This window comes from Pituophis catenifer, unplaced genomic scaffold (genome assembly GCF_029215685.1).
Source record: "Pituophis catenifer annectens isolate HBS135680 unplaced genomic scaffold, rPitCat1.0.hap2 SCAF_8, whole genome shotgun sequence".
Lineage (NCBI taxonomy): Eukaryota > Metazoa > Chordata > Lepidosauria > Squamata > Colubridae > Pituophis > Pituophis catenifer.
The window spans coordinates 75,786,216-75,807,912 of NW_027256888.1; the positions used below are offsets into that span (position 1 = coordinate 75,786,216).

Genomic DNA, 21,697 nt, shown 5'->3' on the forward strand with positions numbered 1-21,697 from the left:
TCCTTAATTCCAGGTTGCTTCCCTCCTTGATTAGTTTCCATCCGTTGTTTCTTGTCCTGCCCTCTGGTGCTTTGGAGAATAATTTGACCCCTCTCTTCTTTGTGGCAGCCCCTCAAGTACTGGAATACTGCTATCATGTCACCCCTAATTCTTCTTTTCTCTATAGGCTAGCCAAATCGAAATCCCGCAGCCTTTTCTTCATTTGTTTTAGTTTCCAGGCCTTCAATCATCTTAATTGCTCTTCTCTGAACTTATTCCAAAGTCTCAACATCTTTTTTGTAGTGTAGTGTGGTGTGGGATGGGGTTTGGGACTCCAGCCCCCTCACTTTTTTTTGTCATTGTGTTTAACTTAGGCCTTTCTTTGCAGGATTTTACTCTACGTCATGACTTTTTTAGAAGCGCCGTTTTATCGGCGATGTAATTTTGCACGTTTGGACACCTTGCAAGTCTGAGGCAATCTGTGGAGTTTCTGTGAGCAGCTGCACCACCCCACATCCGAAACGTCCTTCCACGGGTTGTGCAGAGTCTTGACAGTTTTACCCCCCCGGGGTTCTCTGAGAAGCTTCACAGCTTTCTGAGGTGCAGCCTCACTGCCACGCCTCAAAAATGCCTGAAGTCATAACTTGAGTTGCCGGTGTTGTTGGACCGGCTTTGCAGTTGGCTAAAAAGTAACTCGGTTGGAAGATCTGGACTTATTACCCTGCACCATGTGTGTGCACCATCCCTTAAGGGCAAATAGGACCCCAAAAACCCTAAAGAATATCTCTGGTGACATGATACCTGTGTTCCAATAAGAAACAAAGAAGAGGGGGTCAACCTGTTCTCCAAAGCAAACAGAACAAGAAGCAATGGATGGAAATTAATCGAGAGAAGCCACCTAGAACTAAGGAGAAATTTCGTGACTGTTAGAACAATTCATCAGTGGAAACAATTTGCCTCCAGAAGTTGTGGGTGCGCCAACACTGGAGGTTTTTTTAAAGAAGAGATTGGTCCACCGTTTTTCTGAAGTGGCATAGGGCCGGGATGGCGAACCTATGGCACACGTGCCACAGGTGGCACGTGGAGCCATATCAGTGGGCACAGAAGCATTGCCCTAGTTCAGCTGCAGTGTGCATGCGTGCGCCAGCCAGCTGATTTTCAGGCATTCTGGGCCCACCGGAAATCGGGAATTAGGCTGTTTCTGGCCTCCAGAGGGCCTCCGGGGGGTGGGGAAGGCCTGTTTTTCACTCTCCCCAGGCTTCAGAAGCTTTCTAGGAGCCTGGGGAGGGCGAAAACGGCCTTCCCCACCCCCCCAGAGGCCCTCTGGAGGCTGGAAATGGCCGGTTAGCCAACTTCCGGAGCCTCTGGAGCCTGGGGAGGGCGAAAAATGGGCCTACTGGGCCCACTGTGCCATTGCGTGCCAAAAGCGGGGAGAGCGCAGCGGGGGGGTCGTGCGCATGTGTGGGAGGTGGGGCACATTGAAGTATGGGTGGGCACACATGCGCGACCCCACCCGCGTGACCCCCGCTTTTGGCACGCAGTGGCAAAAAGGTTAGCCATCACTGGCATAGGGTTTCCTGCCTGAGCAGGGAGCTGGATAAGAAGACCTCCAAGTGCCTTCCAATTCTGTTATTCCGCTTCCCTCTATCGTGTTTCCCCGAAAATAAGACTTCCCCAGATAATAAACCTTCCCCAGAAAATACACCCCCTTCCCCCCGGCTCTATGCCGTCCTATTTAGGCATGTTTTTGAGATCGGGTGCATGTGCGGAAGGTAGGCATGTGCGTGAACTGGGCACGCGCACACATGAAGCGAGCGTGCAGCGAACCAGTGGTAACAAAATGTCAAACCCACCGTAGGACGGAATCATCACATATTATGGTTTCCCAGCACAAACAACCGCACACAGGGCACACCAAATTATACAGTAGGTGGACATCCCAGGACTTAATTGAGGGACCGATTTTCTTTTACTGTGGCAAAAATTTCCAGATCATTCCGTTTAGGTTGACCCAGAAATGTAGTATACTACTATCCTGTATACTACATAGTCCTCAACTTACAACTGTATACTACGTAGTCCTCAACTTATAACTGTAATGGAACCCCAAATTTCATTTGTAAGTCACAATGGCTGTAAGTGGAGCCATCGATATGACTGACCTAATTTTATGATCTTTTTTTTTTGTGGCGGTCGTGAAATGAACCTAGCTGTAAAGCGAAATCCATTCAATCCCGTGGGCATTTTGTATAACTGACAGAAACCATCGCAAATTTTGGTCAGGTGACTGCAGAATGCCAGAAAGATGAGGCGGTTGGCAAGTGCCCAAAATGTGATCACGTTACTACAGAGAGTGGTTCCGCCTTTGGAACTCCAGAAGTGGGTCATAAGTAGGTTTTTGGAGGCTGTTGTAAGTTTCAATGGTTGTTTAGTGACCAGTCCAGGGGTCTGCAACCTTAAGCACTCAGAGCCATTTGGACCCGTTTCCCACAAAAAAGAAAACACCCGGAGCCACAAAACCTGGGTGGGCGTGGCCAACTCGATGTAACTCACTTCCACCAGTCACATGACACCCCCCCTAGCCACGCCTATTCAGCCGGTCATTAAGGCAGAGAACCAGTTGTTAAAAAACACCGGGAACCACAAAACCCTTTTGACATACTTCTCTCTCCCCCCCCCTTCCTCCCCCCTCTCTCTCCCACTCTCTCTGTATCTCTCTGTCCTGGCTGCTTATCCATCCCCCGCCATCACCCTTACCTTCTCAGGCCAGGTGAGGAGTGACTGGGAGAGGAGGGCGATGGGTGGGGCCAGCCAGTGGTGGGATTGCCCGACAGGGAGCCACAGCAGAGGGCCCAAAGAGCCGCATGTGGCTCTGAAGCCGTAGGTTGCTGACCCCTGGACCATTCATTAAGCGAGGGCTACCTATAGTATCAGAAAACGGAGAGGCATTTGAGGAGATGGGTACAGATTGATAAATAGAGATGAAAAATAGGTGGGTTAAGAATGTATTACTAAATAAGTGGTTGTGAGAATTTGTGTGAGTGAGAGTGTGTGTGTGTGTGAGAGAGAGAGAGAGACAGAGATAGATTGTTTTTAATGTTATTTTTCTTTTTATTCTACAGGATGCAGGCATTTCTCCATCCCAGCGGGACGAAGTGATTCAGTGGCTGGCCAAACTCAGATGCCAGTTCCACCTTTATCCGGAAACACTGTCTCTGGCCGTCAGCCTCTTGGACAGGTTTTTAGCTGCTGTGAAGGTAACAGTTCGACCTCTAAGATCTTTGCAAAGGGCTGGTCGTTGGCTCCGTCCCAGGCTGAGCAAAGCCTTTTCAGATAAAATCTTAACATCTCCTGTTCACTTGGACTCTTGATGCTTGACTTAACTCTGCTGTGGAGACCACAGGGGGGTGTCCATGTTCTTCTCTGTGCTTACATACCGTATTTTTCGGAGTATAAGACGCACCTTCCCCCCCCCCCAAAAAAGAGGGTGAAAATCAGGGTGCGTACTCTGAATGTAGCCCCACCCAGCTTCTCAAACGGAGGTTTCAGAGGCTGAAAAAAGCATCAGAAACGAAGCTTCAGAAAAAAAACCCCAAACAGAGCTTCAGAGGCTTTTTTTCTGAAGCTCTGTTTCGGAGGCTTTCAGAGGCAGGAAAAACTTTTTTTTCTGAAATGGAGTTTCAGATGTAGAAAAAAAAAGCAAGGCACAGAGCTCACAACCAAGAAACCTGTTGCTAAAATTCACCTCTGAGAACAGTTGATTGGGGGTATTCCAGGAGGCTGATCCACCTGCCAATCAGCTTTTTTATTATTTTATTTTTATTTTATTAATCATATTTCTATGCCGCCCACTCTCCGAGGACTCTGGGCGGCTTACAACAATCGACAGTATACTAAATAGCATATTGTCCCCAACAATCTGGGTCCTCATTTTACCCACCTCGGAAGGATGGAAGGCTGAGTCAACCTTGAGCCGGTGAGATTTGATCTGCTGATCTGCTGAACTAGCAGTCAGCTGAAGTAGCTGCAGTACAGCACTCTAACCACTGCGCCACCTCAGCTCTTTCTTATTTTTTCTTATTTTCCTCCCCAAAAACTAAGTGCCTCTTATACTCCGGTGCGTCTTATACTCCGAAAAATACGGTAGTTCTTCATGGCCAGAACTGAACAGTTTCCATTGCTCTCCAATCTCTGTTTCTTTCTTCAATGGCTTATTTCAGGGGGATCTCCAAACATGGCGACTTTACGACTTGTGGACTTCAACTCCCAGAATCCCTCAGCCAGCATGGCCGGCTGGCTGAGGGATTCTGGGAGTTGAAGTCCACAAGTCGTAAAGTTGCCGTGTTTGTAGGCCCCTGTAGCTCAGAGCATTTCAAGCATTCTTCAACTTAACAACCATTGGTTTAGTGTCAGTTCCAAGTTACAACAGCCCTGAAAAAAGTGACTTTTTTTTTGATGAGGAATGGAAGGGTTTATATTCTTTGCAGTCCTCTGGTTGTTAGTACTCTGAAGGTCATCGTTCGCTCTAGACAGCTCTGGTTTAAATCCTTCCGTTCCCCACCCTTCAGTTAGAACCGAAGAAGCTTCTTGGATGAGAAGCAAAATGTTTTCAAGGAAAAACAAACCAAGAAAGTTCGGTTGCCTTTTTGAAAAAAACACCGTGGGGCACAACCATGATGGGGATGATTGAGAATTTCCATAGAAGCTGGGAACAGCCCTTTTTCTATTTTCAACCCAAAGAGCCTGTTGCTTACACTAAATCAAGATCATTTTGGGCTGCTTCTGTTTCCATTTTAGGGACTGGATCTATTTTCTTGCCTGGAATTAATGTCTACCAACAAAATATATATATATTTCCCTCGCTCCCTTATTTGAACAGGGGAAGGAACGAAAGCAACGTGTTCCATGTTTACCAAGCTAAATTAAGCCTCCAACAGAAATTAAAGATAGAAATCTCGTGCCAACTTTGCTGGGAGCAAAACCTTACGAAACAACAGCCGGATTTCTATTTGCAGGAACGTGCCGAGCAGCCTTGCCCAATCCGGTGCCTTCCAGATCTATTGAAATTTCCTTCCCTATAATTCCCACCGCACCTAAACAATCATTGGGGATTATGGGACAGGAATCCAGCACATTGAAAGGCACCAGAGTGGTGGAAACTGGAATATAGGTCGTCCTTGACTTACGTCTGTAATTGACCCAGAATTACAGTCATAAGTCGTTGCAGTCATTAAAATGGCTCACCATGTGACCATACCCAATTTTTTGCGTGGTGGTCGTTAAGTGAAAAATTATAGTCCTTAAGTGAGGACTGCCTGCATATCTCCTAATAGGGATATATATTCCCATTGCCATATACTTTTTAGCAGAGGGAGTGGTGCAGTGGCTTAGAGGTGGAGCTCTCGCCTCACAATCAGGAGGCTGTGAGTTTGATCCTAGGTAGGGGCAGATATTTCTCTGGGCGTACTGAGAATATATCTGCTGAAAAAAAACTCCGCATTGACGACAGGAAAGGCATCTAGCCAGTAAACACTCAGCTCCATTCAGTTGTCAGACACTATCTGCAAGGGATTATGGGGTCGTTAAAAGAGGATGATGATGATATACTTTTTAGCAGAGAGTGAAGGTCCTTAGTCTGTGATTTGTTTGCCTCTTTTATCGTTTTTGATCCTAAATTATATTCTTTAAAAGAAATATCTCTCCCTGCCTCTATAATACCACATATACATTTATAAACCTACCATATTTTTCGGAGTATAAGATGCACCAGACTATAAGACGCGCCTACCTTTTTTGGTGAGGAAAACAAGAAGAAATCTGCCTCTGCTTCCCAGCAATTTTGCCTCATTACAGCAAACAGCCTGCTTTACTTTCATTTTCATTTTCAGCATAGCTTGATTTGCACAAGGAAAAAAAAAAATCTGCTCCAGCAATTTACCTCCTTGCAGCAAGGCAAAAACAGCTGAGAGTCAGGAGCCGATCCAATCAACTTGTGCTAATTAGGCTGTGCTGAAGCTGAAAGGAGCTGTTTCTTCTTGCTGCTTGCTGCAAGGAGGTAAACTGCTGGGAGGCAGAGGCCAAAGGGTGGGTGGGGCTACATTTGGTGTATAAGACGCACCTAAAATTTCACCCACTTTTAGGGGGGAAAAAGTTGTGTCTTATACTGTGAAAAATACGGTATTTGGACCAATAGATTCCAGAGAACTGGAGACCAGTATCATCAGCCAGCACGGAAATGTAATTTAGAAAGTTCTACAAAGAGAGACTTTAATAGAAAATATAAACTTTTTTTTCCCCCCAGTTGCTCAACTCCGAAATCTGTCTCATTTTTTTAGCAGTCCTAATGCTCTTTCTTTAAGCCTTGTTGATGGACTCCCCCAGCTTGCAGCTTTACCATCTGGCCCAAATTAAGCCTTCGAATAGTTTCCAGCTAGAAACGGAGCTTTTGCTTACTCAGAAACCTCCCTTATTTTTCTCCCTCTTCCAAATAATTTTTCAGTCCTTTTCTTTCATCGTCTACCTTCTCCGGGCTTGAGAGAAGGAAACGGCGGAGCCGTTTATGCTTCAGAGGGCACAGCTCTTGATTTCTGTTGATGGAACTTAGTATATGCCTCTGAGTCAGTTTCTGACTCCCGGCCGGACAAGTCCCTGCAGTTTTCTTGGCAAGATTTTTCAGAAGTGGTTTTTTTTTAACTATTGACTGTTTCCTAGGGTGGAGAGGGCGTGATTGGCCCAAGGTCACTCAACGGGCTTTGGCGCCTGAGGTGTGGGATTAGAACTCACAGGTTTCTCCTCTGATCCTTAAGCACCGCACAAAACATTTTTTTAAAAAAAGTTTCTTGTACCTGCAGAGTTTTGGGTTTTCTCCTCCTGAAATTAGTTGCAATTCGCACGCCGCTCGTTGAAAGATCTGAGAGTGAGGGAGGAAGGAAGTAAGTGCTGTCAGCATTTAGACAATGGAAGCAAATCGTTGGGAGCAAGCGTCTCTTGAATTAGATCCGACGTGTGTCCTTCAGCAGGTAGAATTCATGCCTCACTTGAAATCGTCTTCTTAGAAACATTTCTACGCCATATCCTGTTGTTGAGAGCCTGTTTCATATAGGGCAGTGATGGCTAACCTTTTTGCCATCACATGCCAGGAAGGGGGGGGGCAGGGGGGTCGCGCGCGTGCGTGCTCATACCCATAATTCTATGCGACCCACCCACCCCCTGCTCACCCCACTCCTGGCACACAGTGGCCCGTTTTTCTTTCTCACCTGGCTCCAGGACCTCTCTAGGCGTCTGGGGAGGGCAAAAACAGCCTTCCCCACCCCTTCGGAGACCCTTCGGAGGCCAAAAATGGCCCGTTTGACAACTTCCAGTCTCACCGGAAGCTGAGCTTGTTTGCCCACTGATATGGTTACGCGTGCCAGCTGTGGCATGCGTGCCATAGGTTCGCCATCACGGATATAGGGGATGATCTAAAAACCAGGAGGCAGTGAGTTCTAGTTTCACCTTAGGCACAAAAGCCAACTGTGGGAGACTTGGGGCCAGGCACCAGGAGACTAGGAGTTCTAGTATCTGCTTTAGGCATGAAAGCCAACTTGGGAAACTTGGGGCCAATCACCAGGAGACTGGGAGTTCTACCTAGGCAAGAAAGTCAACAAGGGGGTTGGGCAATCGCTCTCTCTCTCAGCACAACCTACCTCACAAGGTTGTTGTGGGGAAAATCGGAGGGGGAAGAAATATTAGATATGTCTGCTACCTTGAATTATTTATAAAAATAATAAAGCGGGGTATAAATAAGTACATTAAGGAATAAACAAAGTCTCTAGAATGGGGATGCTATTGGGTTTATTTAATGATGAACAAGTTCTTATGAAATGTCATGCTCTCTGAACTTCTCTATCTGGGGCAAATTCTCATTTTTATTTTATTTTTCACATTTTTCAACCTGCCATCTCCTTCACGTTTGGATGACTACAGATAGTCCTCAGTATTCATTTAGTGACCGTTACGGCGGCACTGAAAAAAGTAACTCATGACTGTTTTTCCACACTTAACGACCGTTGCAACATCCCCATGGTTACAGGATCAAAATTCAGACACTTGGCAACTGACTCGTATTTATGACGAGTTGCAGTGTTGGCGGTCGTGTGATCCCCATTTGCGACCTTCTGACAAGCAAAGTCAATGGGAAAGCTAGATTCCCTTCATGACCCTGTTCCTAACTTAACTGCTGCAATAATTCACTTTACAACTGTGGCAAGAAAGATCAACGCTCACTTAACAACTGCCTTGCTTAGCAACAGAAATGTTTGGCTTAATTGTAGTCGTAAGTCAAGGACTACCTGTACCACAGAGACCTATGGATATAGATCCATCCATCCTCTTCCTTGCCTGCTTTAGTAGCAGTTTGGAGCCGGAATCCACCCGTGAATTCCTGGCAGAAATTGGCAGCGATCTGACCTCCTGTTCTTTTTCAGCGACTTCCAGAGCTCTTGGTTTAGATCGTAGTAGCTGAAAGCTCTCCAGATGGGTTGAAAGATTTAATGGAGTGGTGCAGTGGCCTAGCTCTCGCCTCACAATCAGGAGGCTCTGAGTTCGATCCTAGGTAGAGGCAGATATTTCTCTCTCTGGGCACACTGAGAATATATCTGCTGAACAAAACCCCGCATTGGCGACAGGAAGGGCATCTGGCCAGTAAACAGTCTGCTAGCTCCATTCAGTTGCCCAGACTCCATCCCGCAAGGGATAATGGTGTTGTTAAAAGGATGATGGGTTGAAAGATTTAATCCCACCTGCAGAAACAATGTTTAGGATGCCCGCCTAGCGTCCCTAAATTGCCCATTCTGATAGATGAGGAATACAGTGGATTTGTGTAGATGTTCCGCAGCAAGGCCTGCCCTTGATTTGCGAGTCGTGTGCCCGTAGCTGCGTACCAGAAAGTCCTGGGTGGGGCCGGGGGAAAAAAAAAAACTTAAACCCATTTCGTTTACATTTAAATTTAATTTGATTTAAATAGAGCGAAGATGATGACTCTTTAATTATGCGTTTCACAATCTTCCCGTCTTATTAAAAATTACAGTTTGGTAATTATTGTCGTAGGGGTGTGGAGGTTGCCTCACGGAGTTTCATATTTATTTAGTTATTTATGTGCTTATTTGGTACAGTTTACACGCCACACGGAACCCAGCAAGGCTCAAGAGTGGCTCACAACAACAACAACAACAACAACAACAATACTCAATTAGAATAGAAGCCATCATACCCAGCAAGAGAATCACAAGATAGCAAGATGGGCGTTATATATTTCATAAATTAATAAAAATAAATAAACAGCACCCTGAGGGACAGCTGAAACATGCAGGCCCAAAGTGGTGGTGGTATCCCTGTTATCATCTCTTTATTTCGGGGCTCTTCAGAAAAACAACTTTATTAATGGCTCCCTCCCCACATGGGTAGGGTAGGAGTCAATACGGATAGTCCTCGACTTATAACAATTAGTGACCGTTCAAAGTTACAACGGCACTGGAAAAAGGGACTTACAGCCATTTTTCACACTTGCAATCCATGGTCATAATAACAATTCAGTCACTTGGCAACTGACTCATATTTATGACGGTTGCAGTGTCCCGGGAACTTGTGATTTCTTTTTGCGACCTTCTGACAAACAAAGTCAATGGGGAAGCCAGATTCACTTAACAACCGTGTTACTAATTTAAGGACTGCAGTGATTCGCTCAACAACTGTGGCAAGAAAGGTGGTAAAACCGGGCAAAACTGACTGAACAAATTTCACAACTCAGCAACATAAGATTTTGGGCTCAATTGTGGTCGTAAGTTGAGGACTACCTGTATTCAGTGGCCTATTTCAGGGGTGGGCAACTGTGGCCCTTTTACAACCTGTGGACTTCAACTCCCAGAATTCCTGAGCCTGCTGGCTCAGGAATTCTGGGAGTTGAAGTCCACAGGTTGTAAAAGGGCCACAGTTGCCCACCTCTGGCCTATTTGGATTATGTCATTTTCCCCCTACCCCTCTCCGCTTCCTCTTAAAATTTGTAATACAGGTAGTCCTCGACATTAACAACAGTTCATTTAGTGACCGTTCAAAGTGGAAAAAAACCCGACTTATGACCCTTTTTCTCAGCCTCCCCATGTTCATGTGATCAAAATTCATACTTAACGACCGTCGCTGTGTCTCGAGGTCATGTGATCAGCTTTTGTGACCTGACAAGCAATGTCAGTTATTGGAAGCCAGATTCACTTATTAACAACCAGGTTACTAACTTTTATCAACTGCAGGGATTCACTTTTAACAACTGTGGCAAGAAAGAATTCGCTTTAACAAATGGCCTCACTTAAGGACAGGCATTTTGGGCTCAGTTGTGGTCGTAAGTCGAGGACGACCCGTCTCCAGTGATCTACCCCCCAAGACTGACTGACTCTGGCAAGGCAGAGATGATAATGCAAAATTCCAGCCAGGTCTTCGGTTGCATTTAATGCCATTTGGCATTCACTGCGCTTCACTTAACCCCCTTCATTGATTTTTGCTCTCTATGGATCTCCTCAGCTAGCAGTGAGCACACACCCCTCCCCCACCCGAAGACGTGGAAACTCTCACCGGGTGCCAATTATGCTAAAAAGACTTGGTGGATTCCAGGCTTGCTTCTCATAATGGAATATTGATTGCCTCCTCCGCCCCCCCGCCCCCCCAAATTGCTTTCTGAAAGCAGCTGTAAAGAGCAGTGAACTTCTGGACTGAGATAACCTGTGCTTGGCATCCAGGTTTCTTTGGGGAATGGCTGCAGGTACCTTTTTTATTTTTTAATTGTCCTACTTTCTTCTTTCTCCCTTGCAGGCTCGTCCAAAGTATCTGAACTGTATTGCGATCAGCTGCTTCTTCCTTGCCACCAAAACCATTGAGGAAGACGAGGTAAGTCTTCTCAAAAGCTTGGAATTGTGACGGCCGCTGTTTGCTGAGGTTGGAGTGAGCGGGAATTTGCTTGGCTTTGGACATTTGCTTTGACGTTGGCTCATGTAGCAAATCAAGGAAGCATCTCCGCTATTTCTACCTCTTGGTGTTCTCTGAGCTAGGTTATTTTTCTTGAAGACCTTTCATCACCCAACTAGGTAAGATCATCAGTGCTAGAAGGCAGTGCGGTTTGCTCTCTTGTTTATATGCAGTGGCTTGCCCGGTCAGTGTTGGTACCAACAGTGTAATATACTTCTACATAAACGGGGATCAAACCAGGGGTGAAATCCAGCAGGTTCTGACAGGTTCTGGAGAACTGGTAGCGGAAATTTTGAGTAGTTTGGAGAACTGGCAAATACCACCTCTGGCTGGTCCCAGAGTGAGGTGGGAATGGAGATTTTGCAGTATCCTTCCCCTGGAGTGGGGTGGTAATGGGGATTTTGTGGTATCCTTCCCCTGGAGTGGGGTAGGAATGGAGATTTTGCTTCTCCTGCCATGCCCACCAAGCCACATCACGCCCACAGAACCGGTAGTAAAAAAAATTGAATTTCACTCCACTGTTTCTAGCACTGATGATGTTATCAAGTTGGGTAATGAAACGTTCTAGGTAACATCATGGGTGTTAGAAGGGAATGGGGATATTTTTTTATTTAAACCCACTCCCTTCTAGCACTGATGATGTTACCTAGTTGGGTAATGAAACGTCTGACCAGGGACCCTGCAATTCAACCCTAAACTTCAAGCATTCTTCTCTTCTACCTCTCTTGAGATGGTTGATGGACCACCTAGGTCCAAGGCCTCATGAGGCCACCCAGAGTCCGAACTGTTGTGGCAGGAATGACTTAGGGGCAAAATCTGGAGAAGGTTTTGTTGAGGTTTCCAATTACTCTCTCCAAAATGTGCGAGTTTCCTAGACCACCCACAGTGCTGTAGGGATTAAAATGTGGGGGGGGGGAGAGGCCTGAGGTCTCGTAGGCTTTAGAAAAAGAATTGAACCCCCCCCCCACTTGAAGTTCTCCCCATCACGATGGAGACGGTGCAGAGAAGGTTCCCTTAATCTTTTCAACTGCTGGAAGCAACTTCATATTGCTGGCGAAGCTAACCAAATACAAGAATACCTCTCGTATTGCTGCTAACACTAATACTTGCTTACGGAAACATTTTGACTTTGCTCTCTTTATTACATGCTCTTTATTACATTTATTAAAGATCGGGCCATGATGCCCGGTTTTCTACTGCAAGGAGTCATCATATTTCTTTTTTTAATTAGATCATTTCAACTTTGCTTTGTCAGCTGAAATAGGCTTTGGAGCTGCTCCTAAAAAAGACTGGGGGAAATTTAATAGCGGCAGGCAAATACCTTGTCATCTGTAAGGTATATTTGCTGCCAGATATTATTGTTGTTATTCTTTAATTAAAAGAGTTTTTGCCTAGCTGTTTACCTTAAATATGGCCTCCGAGTTTATAGAGAAATTTGGATTAAGGAGGGATTACTAATAATTTGATAAACAGTTTTCTGCAAATTGTAACTGGTAGATGATTTAGCCTAATTAATATTCAAGCCTGCAGCAGGGGGTAACTCCTAGTTGATTTTAGTTTATTTCCGAAAGCCAAGCCAAGTTTTAAGTATTTGGACAGGAGACCACTAAGAAATCCCAGAATGGTAAATAACACTGGGAAGTCAGAAAAACATAGTGGAATAAGGTGAACGGTTTTAATATTTTTTAAAAATGGAACACATTCATACTAAAATTGAATAAACACTGACTAAACAGAGGTGTCTGTCAGTCATCTAAACGTAATAATTTTATTAGAGTTTAGAAAAGATAAAAGACTAATAAATCCAAGATAAGAAGGCTGTTCAAATTGTTCTTCTGATTTATTATTTCTATGCTCTCTTTTAATCATTAAGGCATCATTTGTAAATGGATTCTGGTATCTTTTCTCCACGTTATATTCTGGCATTTTAAAATCCAGATTTAGATCCACAACATCTGTTTCCACATCACTTTTGTAATCTGGCATTTTTAATACATCCAAATCCATATTCAAATCAGCCTCAGTCTCTCCAGTAAAATCCGTTGTTCTTCTATATCGTCTTTTATGGTATCAGACAATCTATTAAGTAATTTTTGAGTACATTGTTTCCAATCAGTCTTTTTATTTTATTTTTCTGAAGTCAAATAATATTGTTCCATTGTTTTAATGGGTCTCTTCTTTAATTATAATCCTTAGTTTTCTCTGGTCCCCTCTTACCATCTGTTTGTTTTCCAATTAGCAAAATTTTCCCATGGGAGGATTTTTTTTACAAATAATTTCAAAAGTCTATCTAACACCTTAGTTTTCCAAAATCAAGATTTCTAATATCCATTTTTGCTGTTTTCTTTTTCCAAAAATTAAAGTTATTCTTTTTAATCTTTAAGCTTACATAAAACTTCTTTCATCTAATGTGGAAGGAGATTCTCCTGGCATAATGAAATGGGAGAGAGATTGCTTAGGAAATCATGCTGTAAACTGTGACTTTAAAAGTCAATATCAACACCTTAAAATTTTTCCCTGTGTAGACATTATGTGGGTCCTTCAATTTTGTTTAAAACAACTTTTTAACAACTTTTAAACTTTTTAAAAGAAATTATGGTACCTTTACACCTTTCCATACTGCCTGCTACTAAAACTCTGATTTTGCCTAAATTTTGATCAGGGACCGGGGGAAACGTTGTTTCCAAAGTTCAGTTAGCACAAACATTTACCAAGATTGATGGTATTAGAAAGTTGGCTTACACTTTCTCCACCAAGTCAGCCTGTCTTGTCATTATCTCCTTTCATCAATAGAATAGAATAGAATAACGGAGTTGGAAGGGACCTTGGAGGTCTTCTAGTCCAACCCCCTGCTTAGGCAGGAAACCCTACACCACTTCAGACAAATGGTTATCCAACCTCTTCTTTAAAACTTCCAGTGTTGGAGCATTCACAACTTCTGGAGGCAAGTTGTTCCACTGATTCACTGTTCTAACTGTCAGGAAATTTCTCCTTAGTTCCAAGTTGCTTCTCTCCTTGATTAGTTTCCACCCATTGCTTCTTCTCCTGCCCTCAGGTGCTTTGGAGAATAGCTTGACTCCCTCTTCTTTGGGGCAGCCCCTGAGATATTGGAAGACTGCTATCATGTCTCCCCTAGTCCTTCTTTTCATTAAACTAGACATACCCAGTTCCTGCAACCGTTCTTCCTATGTTTTAGTTTCCAGTCCCCTAATCATCTTTGTTGCCCTTCTCTGCACTTTCTAGAGTCTCCACATCTTTTTTACATCATGGCGACCAAAACTGAATGCAATATTCCAAGTGTGGCCTTACCAAGGCCTTATAAAGTGGTATTAACACTTCACGTGATCTTGATTCTATCCCTCTGTTTATGCAGCCTAGAACTGTGTTGGCTTTTTTGGCAGCTGCTGCACACAGCTGGCTCATATTTAAATGGTTGTCCACTAGGACTCCAAGATCCCTCTCACAGTTACTACTATTCTGGGTTATTCTAGGTATCAAGTCTGGGTTATTCCAGTTTGAATAAAAAGTCATGGCTCCACCTGCATAACTTGATTTTTGATAAGGATGTTTTAATAAAGCAAACAAAGGAAATCATTCTTGAAATTTATTTTATTTATTTATTTTAATTTATTTTAATTTGATTTATGAAATGAGCTCCATGTTTACCAATATTTATTTCCACTCAGGATCATCACCATTTGCTAGGCCCTAAAGCCATCAATGGGCAAGCTTCTTAATGCTGTCTCAAAATAACCCCACATTTTTGTCTCTTCAATGAGGTTCTTTCTTCCTCTTCTGTGCCTTTTAAACAACAAGCAGAATTCAGAAGCCCAAAAATACATTTTTGTGCTTCTGCAACCCATGACAATGCCTGTGGGGGGACGGACGGACGGACACAGCAATGGTCATAAATAGAGAACCAGTTGCCAAGGCTCTGAATTTTGATCACCTGACCACACGGGGATTGCTGCAAAGGTTGTAAAGTTGAAAAATGGTCAAGTCACATTTTTCAGTGCTGTTGCAACTTTGAATGGTCACTAAATGAACTGTTGTAAGTCTAGGACTACCTTTCCTGCTTGAGCAAGGGTTGGACTAGAACAGGGGTCTCCAACCTTGGCAACTTTAAGACTTGCGGACTTCAACTCCCAGAGTTCCTCAGCTGGCTGAGGAACTCTGGGAGTTGAAGTCCGCAAGTCTTAAAGTTGCCAAGGTTGGAGACCCCTGGATTAGAAGACCTCCAAGGTCCCTTCCAATTCGGTTATGGTAGTTTAGCACCATTGGAAGGTTGCCAGATTGGGAACGCTTTTCCTCAATGGTCTGCAGGGCGTTTCTTGAAGGATGCTCTTAATCCCCATTTTCTTCTCTGCTTTAATCTTTCAGAAGATTCCAGTGCTGAAGATCTTGGCCAGAGACAGTTTTTGTGGCTGTTCTCCAGCAGAGATTCGGAGAATGGAGAAGATTATTCTGGATAAGTTGAACTGGGATCTTCACACGGCAACTGCGTTGGATTTCCTTCACATTGTAAATATTTGGGACAAAAACTTATTCTACTGTTAGAAACATGTCTCAGCTGGAGGGTGCAGGAAAGATGGCTGGTTTTAGTCTCTCAATTGTCCCCCCCGTCCCCGTCCCCCCCAAATGATACTTGCCAGATTTTTTTCCCCCTAAACGGATTTCAGGGTACCATCAGAGTAAGTATGTTAGCCCTCCTTTTGAATCACATTGTCAGCACTTCAAGCTGCATTTACTCTAGTGCTGACATAAGAAGGAGAAGCGGAGGCATCTGGAAAGGGACGTTTGACTTTTCACCTACTTATTTTCCCTGGAGATAATATCCCCTAGGACCATGATGGCAAACCTATGGCATGCATGCCACAGGTGGCACGCGGAGCCATATCTGTGGGCACGCGAGCATTGCCCTAGCTCAGCTCCAGTGCGCATGCACATGCAGGCCAGCTGATTTTCGGGCCTTCCGGGCCCACCGGAAGTCGGGAAATGGGCCATTTCTGGCCTCCAGAGGGCCTCTGGGGGGGGTTTGCCCTCCCCAGGCTCCTAGAAAGGCTCTCCCAGGCTCCTAGAAAGGCTCTGGATCCTAGGGAGGGCGAAAAACGGGCCTTCTAGTCCCACTGTGCCATCGCGTGCCAATAGCAGGGAGAGCGCGGGGGGTCGCACACACATGCACGGTAGGGCAGGGTGCACTGAATTATGGGTGTGGGCACATGCATGCGCAACACCCCTGCGCTCCTCCCGCTTTTGGCATGTGATGGCAAAAAGGTTAGCCATCACTGCCCTAGGAGATGGGATGGAAGGGGGGAAATTCCTTTGAGCTGGAGCAGTAGATTAGGAGTAGAGTGACTTGGAAGATGGCCAATGAGTGCAGAGGAGTGGGGAATGGAAAGGGAGGGTTTTGGGTCTGGAAGTCAGTGTTGGCTGCGATGGAGTCGGAGTTAGAATGTCGTGCTTAATAAATGGGAGTTTTTCATCAAAGACTTGGTTTGAAATGCAATTTATTTGAGACGACCTCGAAACCTGACACACATATTTTAGGCTGCCTTGAGTTGTATATAAAAAGAATAATAAAGGCAGGATATTGATTCAATAAAGAAATACCTGTCATAGAAAAACCTAAAAAATTAAGAGGGAAAAAAAAAACGGAAAAAGGGGAGAATGGAATAAACTGCAGTCTAAAACAGGACATAAAACAGAAGTGGAAGAATCCGCTAGAGAGAAAATAAACTTCCTAGCACCATCACTCCCAATAAAACCCCTGTGTCAAAAGAAGGGAGAGAAGATTTGGAGCTTACCTGCAGATCAGAACATGCCTTCCCCAGGTGAGATGCTAAGGTTCACTCTTCTCTTTCTCATCGCATTCCAGTTCCATGCAGTCGCCTTGTCCACCAGGCCTCAACTGCTAACCAGCTTGCCCAAGGTGAATCCGTCCCAGCACGTTGCTTTGTTGACCAAGCACTTACTGCATTGCCTAGCCTGCTACCAACTCCTTCAGTTCAAGGGCTCCATGTTGGCTCTGGCCATTGTGAGCCTGGAAGTGGAGAAGCTGATCCCTGATTGGCTGGCTCTCATCATTGAGCTGCTCCACAAGGCACAGGTAGGACCAGACCTTTGAACCTTAGGTGAAAAGGTGGAGCTTTTATCTTGATGCTGTCTTGGAATTTTGGAACATGTGAAGAAGAGTTGCAGGAACTGGGCATGGCTAGTCTAGTGAAGAGAAGGACCAGGGGAGACAGGATAGCAGTCTTCCAATATTTGAGGGGCTGCCACAGAGAAGAGGGAGTCAAGCTATTCTCCAAAGCACCTGAAGGCCAGACAAGGAATAATGGATGGAAACTGATCAAGGAGAGACTCAACCTAGAAATAAGGAGACATTTTCTGACAGTGAGAGCAATCAACCCATGGAACAGAAGTTGCCTTTGGAAGTTGTGGGAGCTTCATCACTGGAGGCTTTCCAGAAGAGACTGGACTGCCATTTGTCAGGAACGGTGTATTGTCTCCTGCTTGGGTGGAGGGGTTGGACTAGATGACCTACAAGGTCCCTTCCAACTCTGTTAATCTGTAAATTGCAGGAACCAAAGACTTGTTCAGCTGCGAGTCCCTGGGATGGGACCGCAATGAGCAAATGGGCCTCTGTACTTGGAGTTACTTTGGGGTCCTTGGTGCTCTTTGGGCTTACAGACATTTCATGACCAAACTAGGTAACATCATCAGTGCTAGAAGGGTGTAGGGATTGCTCTTATTTTAACTCCAGTTCCAAAGGGGTTTTCAGAGGTCCTGTTCTCACGGGTCCTCTGGAGCCTCAGAAAAATGTGTGTGAATTTTTGGACACTTCAGTGGCTTCGTGAGAGCAAGGCCCTCTTGTGCAACATCCAGTTTTGGCATGTCACGAAAAATGACATAGGGTGTCACTTGTGATAGGCATGTCACGAGTTCACTATCACCATCACTAGAAATCCTACAGAATAGCAGAGTTGGAAGGAACTTGTTGGAGCATTCACAACTTCTGGAGGCAAGCAGTTCCGGTGATTAATTGTTCTCAATAACAGGAAATATCTCCTTAGTTGTACAGTAGTGGCCAAAATTGTGGAAACCTTTTGGGAAAAGTGTATTTTTGAGGTTCGGTGGCTAATAACCCCACTTTTTTTTTTGGAGTTTCAAGATAATCCTATTCCACTGCTGGAATGACCTGGGAATAGCCCAGACCTTAACCCAATTGAAAATCTATGGAGCTGACTAAAGAAACTTGTTAGTCAGAAGCCACCCAGCAATAAAACCCAGTAAATAGAAGCCATCCTTCAATCTTGGTCTCACATTATAATAACAGCTGCAGAACTAAAAGACTTTAGTTGGGAAGACGTTGTAAAGCCGTAATTCATGCTAAAGGTTACCCAACGAAGTATTTACTGACATGGTGATAATTTTTGAATATCTCATTTTTTCTCCATGTTTCGTTTTTCTTCTTTACACTGTAATTGCTATTCTAATAGCAAACTCTTCATAAAAGTTATTGCATTACATTCTTTATTAAATTATTTTTCAATTGATATATAATTTTATGGTACTGCTACAAAAAAAGTGGTATTATTAGCTAGTTTTAGAAAATACACTTTTCTCAAAAGGTTTCCACAATTTTGGCCACTACTGTAGGTTGGTTCTCTCCTTGATTAGTTTCCATCCATTGCTTCTTGTCCTGCCTTCCAGTGCTTAGGAGAATAGGTTGATACCCTCTTGTATATGTTGGCCTAGATCAGTGGTCCCTAACCTTTGCGGTTTGGCTGGGGGTGGGGGGGCGGAGAGGGGACCTGGGCTGTGCAAGAGGTGGGCTGGCACATGTGCAGCTCAACTCATGCGTGTAGCAGGCCGGCTCTCGTGCTTGCACACACAGCTGGACTGCATGTTGAGCTGCGCGTGCACACCAGTCCGCCTCTTGCGTGGCCCCGTTCCGAATAGGTCTGTGTTGGCGAAGCTATGGAACGCATGCTGGAAGTGGCATGCAGAACCATCCTGCGTGGGACGTGCATCCTCGCTGGCTCCTCTCCCGTGTTCCTGTGCACATGCGCGCCAGTCAGCTGGCCTTCACACGTGCAGGAGTGCCAAAAGAGCAGCGTCCTGGTGCGCATACGCCCCGGCAACCAAACTTACAGGTTTCTGTTGTGCACATGTGTGATGGCCAGCTGTTCGTCAGGCGTGCATCTGCACCAGAAACCGGAAGTTTGGGTATGTGCCAAAACGGTGCTCCTGTGCATGCGAAGGCCAGCGAAGCTACACGGTGTAGACCGGATGGTTTTGGGTGCTATTTCCAGCACGCAGTGACGTAAAAGTTTAGTCATCACTGGAATAGGCCATAGCACAATAATGGGCCACAGTCCGGGGTCCCCTGGACTAGATGATCTCTAAAGTCCCTTCCAATGCTTCCAATCCCAAAAGTAACAACTTTAAAGAATCGTTTTTTTTTTCTCCTTCCCCCCCAACCCAGATGGATAGCTCCCAGCTGATCCACTGTCGGGAGTTGGTATCCAAGCACCTTTGCACTCTGCAGCCTCCTCTGCTGCCCAACTCGGTCTACGTCTACAGTCCCCTCAAGCACAACCTGGTGACTTGCCCCACGGGGGCCTTCCGATTCCACGCCCCCGCGGTCCCAGTCCCCGATTTGCAGGACAACAGCAACAAGCCGGTAGTGCCAGCCAAAGGATCCGCCTCGCTCTGCCGCCGCCGGCTCCCTCCCGGCAGGTGCAAACCCGCGACGGCCAAGCGCAAAGTGGAAGAGATGGAGGTGGACGACTTCTACGACGGGATCAAGCGGCTGTACAACGAAGAGAGTCCTCCGGATGGCGGGGATGGCAAAGCCGCCGCCGGGTGTGGTGTCGACGTCTCGTGGCAAGGAGGGAGCATTTCTTCTTGCCCTCCATTGCAGCCTGTTTCTGTCATGTAGTCCAGTGTTCCTCAAACTCCAGCAACTTGGAAGATGTGTGGACTTCAACTCCCAGAATTCCCCAGCCAGCAGAGCTGGCTGGGGAATTCTGGGAGTTGAAGTCCACACATCTTCAAGTTGGTTAGGTTGAGAAACATGGGTGTAGTCCTATGTCTTCATGCGCCTTCGGTGGAAAGGCTGTTCATGCAGATGCAACCAACATCAGGCAGCCACTGGCCTTTTGGGCTAATGGTGGGAAGGCCGTACCTTAACAGGGTTAAGCAGAAGGGAGCTAGCTATCCTTTAAAAAAAAAAACCACACACAATATATATATATATCTTCCCCCTTTTCCCTCATTTTCCTTTGGCGGCTAATGATAGTTTTAACTCTGTTCCACATTCAAAACTCTTGATTTTAAGTCCTTTAAAAAAAAAAAAAAGACCCCAAAAACCAACCAAAAAAAAAAAATAATAGTAGCAAAAAATCGTTTTCTGTAGTGTTGTTCGTTTCCACCGTTTCGATCGACTGTTGTGTATCGTAATCTCTCACGTCTTGTTTTGAAGAATTGACACGGAGTGTGCTGAATGCTTTTCAGATTTCTGTCTGTGTTCTCTTCCAAATTTCCTTCCTTTTTTTTTTTTTTAAAAAGAACTCCCTTCGCCTATAACTTCTTTTAAAAATGATTTCCAAAATTGTATGACTTCCTAGATATTTTTGTTTTGTTTTGTTTTGTTTTGCACTTTTATTTTGGGTAAGATTCCCTTGATAATCTTTCACGAACAAAAGAGAAAACATTTTCTCTTTTGTCGAGTTCTCCTCTTTTCTGTCATTCGATCGCTTTTGGTCTTTTGACTGTGGTAGCTTCAAACTAAAACTTGCTTTTAAAAATTAAGCTTTCCTTTTTAACGAAAAAACCTTTGTATAAGCTGTCCTATTCGTAGGAAGTAAAAAAAAAATGGACACTTGAGAACGGCTCTATGTTTGGGTTTGGAAAAGGGTTAAGCTGAACAATAATTACGATTTTAATTTTACAGAAAACCTCTTTGGCTGCCGTTTGTGGACTGACCAAACCGAAACGTAACGCCTTCCTTTGTGTTTTTATATACAGAAAAAGTTTTGTGCATCAAATGCAAAATATAAACGAAACAAAACAAATGGTGGGCATTGAAAGCACCTGTGTCCTTTAGGCCATTTTTGTAGCTTTGTGTATAAACGATCTTAGATTTCCCCTTTCCTTATGTTTTCTCCCTGACCTTTTATGTTTGTGTAAATTTACAACTTTTAAGACAGGGACAAAAAGAAAGGAAGAAAAAAAAAAAGACTTTTAAAGATCTTCTGTTTCGATTCTAAATGCACTGCTTCTTGGAATAGCCTTCTTTTGAAAGGATCTCCTTGATTTTAAAGCTCTCTTCACAGTTCCCCTCGTGGAAGGTACTGTGTTTGCCAGTCTCGCGGAGAAAGGCTTCGGGTAGCAATAAAAACAAATACGTTGTCCTTCAGTTTCTGAGTCTTGGATTTCTTTCGAAGGGGGAACGAAAAGAAAAAGAAAAAAGTCTGGCTGGAATAAATGAGTAGCTCAGCCTTATAGCCGTTTCTCTTCTCTGCTCCCCTTTGGTCAACTGTTAAGGCAGCTTTTTCCATTACTTACTTCAGGGCTCTCCAAACTTTTAAGACTTCTGGACTTCCAACTCAACAAATTCCTCAGCCAGACATACTGGCTGGGGGATTCTAGGAGCTGAAGTGCACAAGTCTTACAGTTGCCAAATTTGTAGATCCCTGGCCAGGGGTGGGCTTCAAAAATT

The 21,697-nt window shown here is 44.7% G+C and overlaps 1 protein-coding gene across 1 annotated transcript in view; it reads left to right on the forward strand.

Annotated features, from left to right (window-relative positions):
- CCNI (cyclin I) overlaps window positions 1-21,394 on the forward strand; it is a 73,394-nt gene extending 52,000 nt beyond the window's left edge. Inside the window, exons 3-7 of the mRNA XM_070948713.1 lie at window positions 3,102-3,236; window positions 10,819-10,893; window positions 15,352-15,492; window positions 16,847-17,077; window positions 19,460-21,394. Of these exons, the coding sequence (XP_070804814.1) occupies window positions 3,102-3,236; window positions 10,819-10,893; window positions 15,352-15,492; window positions 16,847-17,077; window positions 19,460-19,915 (1,038 nt within the window). The 3' untranslated portion in view covers window positions 19,916-21,394. The remainder of the gene's footprint in view (window positions 1-3,101; window positions 3,237-10,818; window positions 10,894-15,351; window positions 15,493-16,846; window positions 17,078-19,459) is intronic.
- Window positions 21,395-21,697: the final 303 nt, after the last annotated feature.